This window comes from Stegastes partitus, unplaced genomic scaffold (genome assembly GCF_000690725.1).
Source record: "Stegastes partitus isolate 25-593 unplaced genomic scaffold, Stegastes_partitus-1.0.2 Scaffold2638, whole genome shotgun sequence".
Taxonomy (NCBI): Eukaryota; Metazoa; Chordata; class Actinopteri; family Pomacentridae; genus Stegastes; species Stegastes partitus.
The window spans coordinates 23,880-30,734 of NW_007580369.1; the positions used below are offsets into that span (position 1 = coordinate 23,880).

Genomic DNA, 6,855 nt, shown 5'->3' on the forward strand with positions numbered 1-6,855 from the left:
CCAGTAGCTACAGCAGCCGTTAGCCACCTACAGTCTCTCCAGGAACTGCCTAGTTGTTGATGCGCTGTAACTTTAGTCGGGTCTTGCAGATAGAAACCGGGTCCAAAGCTACGATATCAGACACGTTACAGCTGTCGACGTCGGTAAAGGGTAGGATAACAGTTAAATGGATCTTTTCCTTGACAGAATGTGGAGTTGTAATCCTCTACAGCGTTTGCAGCTCAGTGGGTAAAAGAACTGCAATCAATGTCCAGTTTTAGGCTGCAGGACTTTTCAAGTTTAAATCTGCAGCAGCTTTCAGCAACAACACTGATACCCTTCCAAGAATTCAACATTCTAGTTCTTAGGGTTCGGGTTCTGCAGGTATTTGGGTGTAAATAGAAGCGTGGTTCCGAAGCTGCCATGTTCAGTGAACTGTGGCTCAGCAGCAGCTTTCAGCGTCACAGTAGTAGCTTCACTCTAGTTTGATTGATTCTCACCATGTATTCACCTCATCTACACCTTTTTTCTTCAAGATCATCTGCTTTGCCAACCTGCAGGCCGAGCTCGAAGGTGGCTGAGAGCCAGAGAAAGAAACCACAAAGAAAACCGGCTCAGCCGACCAGAAGGAAGGAAGAAGAGGAGGACGAGGAGGAAGAGGAGGACGAGCAGGATGAAGAGGAGCAGAGCTCCACTACAAAGAAAGACAGAAAATGTGGACCTGTCGGACAAATTAGGAAACGACGGGTAACTTTGTAAATGTGCATCCTGACAGAACTCACACATGAACCCAGTGCTGACTTCATGTTGTTGCTGTATTTCAGGGTAAGCGGCGGCACCGACGCCCTCGATGGTCCAACATTCGTGCAAAGAGACGCAAACTGAACGAAGGCGGCGAGTTGGAGGACAGAGGCAGGAAGAGAGGCGAGGAGGAGAGCGAAGGAGGCAGCGGGTCTGAGGAGGACTCCTGTAAATCAGAAGAGATTCCCAGTGAGGACGCCTGCACTCACTGTGGTCTGCCCAACCATCCTGAACTGGTGAGACTGGACACACTGGACACTTCTCTCCACCCAGACCTCCTCAGAACACCTGGTTCTGTATCTGCAGAACCTTTATCTACTGACCAGAGTTCTACCTTCAGACTGTGAATGTTCCAGAGGTCCAGGTCCTTGAAGTCCACAGAGGAGGGTCCAGATTGATCACTTTAATGGACTTTTTCCATCATTTCTGAGCCTCAGAACTTCATCAGTACCGCAGATAGACACATGACATTTAGGAGGAAGAACACATCTGGGTTCTGCTAGAACCTGACACCAGAGCAGTTCTATGCTTTTATTGACCCTTTTTCTTTTCTTTTCTTTTCTTTTCTTTTCTTTTCTTTTCTTTTCTTTCCGTTCGGACCGGTTCAGAGCCGTGTCACTGAGCTTGTCCACCTTTTAGAGCAAAACCTTGTGAAGCCAGCTGATGGACACTCATCTGTTTGATGATTTGTGCTTTCTGCTCCTCAGACCGTTTAACACCACAGTTCTCTGACCTGTGTTCAGGGCTGTCGTTAGGTTTCTCCTGCTGGAAGGAGACGGGTTCAGTCCCTTTGAGTTCGTTTTACATGTTTCATTTGTAAAAGTCTGTTTTCAGTTTGACATCAAAGAATCTTTTTATAAAAAAGAAAAAAGCCAAATGAAAGTGATTCAGTGTTGAAAGGCAGTGAAAGGAGAACCCTGAGTGTTGGTGGGCTCTGGTGACCGGGTCTGGACTGGGTTTAAACGCCGTCCTTCTGTTTCCTCAGATCCTGCTCTGTGACTCCTGTGACAGCGGCTATCACACCGCCTGTCTGAGACCGCCGCTCATGCTGATCCCAGATGGAGAGTGGTTCTGTCCACCATGCCAGCATGTAGGTTTCAGAGCCGACACCAGAACCTTCAACTCAGACATGTTCAAAGAAGTCAGAGATCCCTGACGTGCTGCAGGTCACAGAGTCAATCTGACTGGTGCTGGTTCTGTTTTGTCCCTCCAGAAGCTGCTGTGTGAGAAACTGGAGGAGCAGCTGCAGAACCTGGACAGCGCTCTGAAGAAGAAAGAGCGAGCAGAGAGGAGGTAACGTCAGAAAAACACCAGCAGACACTGTGGTCACATTTCAGGCTGAAAATCTGAATGGTGTGGTGTGTTCTGTGCAGGAGGGAGCGGCTGGTGTACGTAGGAATCAGCGTGGAGAACATCATTCCTGTGAGCACGCCGCCACAAACCTGCAGCTCAGCAGCCTCAGACTTCACTGACTGACATCAAGTAATTCTGCTTTGTGTCTCAGGAGGGAGACGAGGAGGAGGAGGAGAAGTCCACCAAGAAGAAAGATCCTAAAAAGAGCAAAAATCTGGGGAGGAGATCGACCAGAACCAGGAAACACATCAGCTACAGGTGTGTGAACGCACTGAGCTCCAGAAAGCAGGACGCTCTCCTGTCAGTAAGAGAATGAATGCAGTCATAGAACAGCAGGTAAAGGAACAGAAAAGTAAGAAGTCATGCTGAAGTATTACAGCAACGCTGGAGACACGCTGTCGTCTGTAGAGTGGGTTTCATGATGACCTGTTGGTTGTGTTTGAGCACCTCTGCCTTGTTGTTGTATCATGAGATGAGCAGCAGTGGTTCTGATGGAGCTGATGCTGCTCAGCGGCTAACCACATGGACGTGTTGCTTCTGTGCAGGTTCGATGACTTTGATGATGCCATTGATGAGGCGATAGAAGAAGACTTCAGGGACCTGTGTGGAGGTCTGCTCGTCTTTCTTCCACTTCATACATTTCATTTAGCTTATTTTTTCTTTATTTTTTCACACCTTCCTAAATGAATGTATTCATGCTAATGAAGCACTTTGTCCATCAGCTACCGTGTGTTTCACTACATCTATAGTCTCACTCTGCAGCAGCAAACATTTCTGCTTTTCTGACTGAGCTGTCGCTAACAGAGGCTCCACTTTTGAAGGACATGTTGAGATTTCCATTTCATGACTTCGTCGTGACTCAGTCTGCGATTGACAGACGAGTGTTTGAGAGCAGGACTGGATGGGTTACAACCAGAACCAGATCATTGAGTCACGGACGAATGAAGCATCTCTGACTGAACCACTGAAAGAAATATTCTGAGAGACTTTGATTCATTTACTGAAAAGGGAACAACATGGAGCCTTTAGCTCGACTCTCATCTGGATTATTGTGATGCAGGAACTGGGCGGGGCAAAGACATCACTGCCATCCTGTCAGAGGACGGGAAGGAGAGCCAGCGGCCAATCAGAAGCCAGAGTCACGCTGCCAGGAGCAGGAAGAGGCGGAGACTGAACGACCTGGAGAGCGACAGCACGGCGGCGGAGAGCGAAGACGAGTTCATGATCAGCAACAGGTACCAGGGTTCTGTTGTTCTGCTTCGTCTCTGTTCGCTCTCTGACTTCTTCTCTTCCTGCAGCTCGGAGGATGAAGATTTCGGCGCCTCAGGGGCCGACGATGACGAGGAGGAGGAAGAAGATGGCGGCAGCGATGTGGGCAGCTGGGACAGCGGGACACGCCCCCGCCGGGCGCTGAAGGCGGCGCCCAAACACAAACCAAACAAAACCCAACGAAGAGGCAGGAAGAGGCTGAGACGGCGGCGAAGACGCTCCTCTGAAGAAGAGGAGGAGGACAGCGACGAAGAGATGGGTGAGTCCGGACGGCTTACACAACACGCTCAGTTGAAAGGATTTCAGGTGTTTTCAGACCTGGAAACTTTTCTATTTCTGACCCTCGACAAACCTGCGAAGCCATTTGATTTCATTGCTGCCTGGAGTGACTCACGCTGATCCGTCTGCGACCTCTGACGGCTGTTTTAGGTTTTGTTCTACTGGTTAACACTAACAAAGCCCGGCTTAGTTGAACTTGCTTCGTCCTGGACTCTGAAATCTGCGTCTGTGTTTAATCACTGCTAAAAACATAATACGACTGTCAGCCTTTAGGTCACAAATAAATGATTTTAAAATGGTAAAAAAAAGTGCTGATTAAACCTCCCAGAGTCCAACATCACTTGTGAACAATCCAGAACCCAAAGATCCTCAGTAATATAAAACACAAGCCTCTGTTTCCTCCTCAGACTCGGATCAGTTCAGCGACATGACTGACAGCGACGCCGACAATAAGAGGCGGGGCCTGAGGCGGGGACAGCGCCAGCAGGTCAACTACCGCGAGACGTCCGAGTCTTCAGACAACTCCAGGACGTCAACCCGACAGGAGAAGCCCAAACCCCGCGGTCGACCACGCAAGGAACATCTATCCAGCGACTACAGCGACGGTTAGTTACCACGAGAAAAATCAGTCAGACCCCAACAAAGGTTCTTTGGTCTGCTGAGACCAGCATAGAGCTTTTTGTCCATCAGACTAGATACCATGTTTGGTGGTAACCAAACACTGCAGATCATCACAAACACATCATCCCCACCACGAAGCACGGCGGTGGCAGCGTCATGATGAAGCACGGTGGTGGCAGCATCATGATGAAGCACGATGGTGGCAGCATCATGATGAAGCACGGTGGTGGCAGCGTCATGACGTGAAGCACGGTGGTGGCAGCATCATGATGAAGCACGGTGGTGGCAGCGTCATGACGTGAAGCACGGTGTGGATGCTTCTTGTCAGCAGGGTCTTTTTGTCAATTTTGTTCTCCTTTTACACATTTTCTTGATGGTTTTGGGCAGATAGTGAATTCATGTCTTTGTTTTTCCTTTAGCTTCACCTTCCTCCAGAGACTCGGAGGAGGAGGATGATTATGAAGACGAAGAGGAGGATGACCACAGACGGAGAGTGAACCGGAGGAGGAGAGACGACGAAGACCTCCGCAGAAACCGGACGAGAGGGAAGCGAAGGAGGTACGAAGACGAGGAGGACGACGGAGAACGAGGCCGGCGGCTGAAGAGAAAGCTGTCGGAGGAGGATGCAGACCGACGGAGGAGGTTAAAGAGAACGGACCGGGAAGATGAAGACCCGGAGAAGATGGGCCGAGGAAAGAGGAGGGAGATGCTGTCGCAGCAGCGCCGCAAGCGCCTCGCTCAGATGCTGAAGAAACGGCGACCTTCGACGGACGAAGAGGACGAGTCGGATGAATCGGAGTCGTCCTCAGAGGAAGACCGCCCGGTCCGCAAAAGACTCAACCGGATCGACTCTGATGATGATGATGATGATGAGGAGGAGGAGGAGGAGGAGGAGGAGGAGGAGGATGGGAGGCAGAAGAGCAGGAAGTGTTTGGAAAGGAAGACTGACAACAAGACCGACAGCGACGCTCAGGAAAAGGGGAGGGGCCGCAGCCTGTCTCCATCAAACGGACATCGGACCTCCAGAGGCCCAGGGAAGCCTGGGGCTGGGAGTGCCGCCGTGCCCAGGGACAGCGCAGGCTCAGGCAGGCAGGGCCAGCACAACGGCCCCCTACACCCAGAGGACGAGGAAGAGGAAGCGGAAGAGGAGGAGGAGGGCCAGACGGACTCTGTAAACTCAGCGCTGAACGCTCTGCAGTCATGATGGCTGCTGGTGTGAATAACGCTTCTTTGCTTTTCTTTCCACCGTCACCTCTGCAACCCTCCACTTCCTGTCTTCTTCCTGCTGTCGTATTGTGGTAGAGTGCAGTCCACCATCACCAGAAACTCACGGTCACCTTCGCCTCCATCACCGTCACCTCCGGCAGAACAGCGACCTGAAGCCTCCAGCAGCAGGACTTCACGGACGCACTCACGGACACGATTCCCGACTTCCTCCTGAAGGTCCACGAGACGCGACCCAGTGATGAGTCGGACTCAGGAGTTTGTTTGTAGTGTACCTCATTCTAAAGCACTTCATCATTCTCATAGCACTTAACAAGCCGCCGCCGAGGAGGGCGTCTGACCGAACACTGCACACCGGACCAGACCTGATCCACCACAGAACCGGGTCAGTTCAACAGCAGTGTTCCTCCATCTGTAAAGACAATAAAGTCAATTTTAGGCTTTGAGAGGACGTGACTCGTCACTATCTCTATCTGGTATTTTATACACAAGCAATGCATTCAGAAGGAAATTGACAATAGTAGACAATTAGTTCTGATCCGATCACTTCTTGTAGAGAACGTTGTTCCAGACTGCAGAGCTGATCTGCACCCACACGAGTCAATCAGCCGCCGTGCAGGTCCGTCGGGCTGCTGCTGGCTGAGAAGGATTCAGACCTGCTGACCTCCGAATTTAGACAAGTTCACCAGAGACAAAAGTTTGGCCTTTGATTGACAGGAAAATGTTGAAGGTGAACTTACCTGCAGAGTTCTTAGCGGCTCCGTGAGGGATCGTTCTGATCCAGATGTTCCAGCAGTGTTCGCTGTCAGACCGCTCAGAACCTCGAGCCGGCAGGTTCACGTTTGCTGTACATAGTTTGCCTGTACGCTGTTCCTGTAAGATAATAGATGTTCTGTTCTCTTAGTCCTCTTGTAAAATATAGTGTTCTATTTTCTATATGAAGGCGAGGAGGAGAGATGCTGCTGCGAGTGACGTGGAGATGATCGACTTTCAGCTTGTTGTGTTTAGGATTGTTGATTTGTGGATATTTACATACAAAATCAACCAAATCTGGAAATGTTCCCCCATGACCTCCTCAGAACCAGCTGGTTCTTAAGCTGCAACAGCTTTTGTAATGAAGCTGTGCAAAGTTTGACCTTCATACTGTGACTGTGGTCATTTCTGAAGCTCGTACCTTCACAAGCACAGCAGACAAACACATGGAAGGTTGAGGGCTGAAAAACTCCATCCCCACTGTGGAGCACGGAACTGATGCTGATGTTTAGTTAGAGAAGAAATGAACAGAACCAGGTCCAGTGTTCAGACTGAGACACCTGGATGGATGTAGAA

The 6,855-nt window shown here is 50.2% G+C and overlaps 1 protein-coding gene across 4 annotated transcripts in view; it reads left to right on the forward strand.

The window, feature by feature from the left end:
• rsf1a (remodeling and spacing factor 1a) overlaps positions 1-6,855 on the forward strand; it is a 19,850-nt gene that overhangs the window by 8,667 nt on the left and 4,328 nt on the right. For 2 of the 4 annotated variants that reach the window (XM_008305811.1, XM_008305812.1), the window contains exons 8-18: positions 516-726; positions 804-1,016; positions 1,766-1,870; positions 1,994-2,073; positions 2,154-2,202; positions 2,285-2,391; positions 2,679-2,743; positions 3,194-3,368; positions 3,432-3,661; positions 4,089-4,286; positions 4,722-6,429. In XM_008305811.1, the coding sequence (XP_008304033.1) occupies positions 516-726; positions 804-1,016; positions 1,766-1,870; positions 1,994-2,073; positions 2,154-2,202; positions 2,285-2,391; positions 2,679-2,743; positions 3,194-3,368; positions 3,432-3,661; positions 4,089-4,286; positions 4,722-5,506 (2,218 nt within the window). In that variant the 3' untranslated portion in view covers positions 5,507-6,429. Of the gene's footprint in view, positions 1-515; positions 727-803; positions 1,017-1,765; positions 1,871-1,993; positions 2,074-2,153; positions 2,203-2,284; positions 2,392-2,678; positions 2,744-3,193; positions 3,369-3,431; positions 3,662-4,088; positions 4,287-4,721; positions 6,430-6,855 lie in introns of those variants that run through there. The other 2 variants (XR_521216.1, XM_008305813.1) reach the window with 2 other exon arrangements.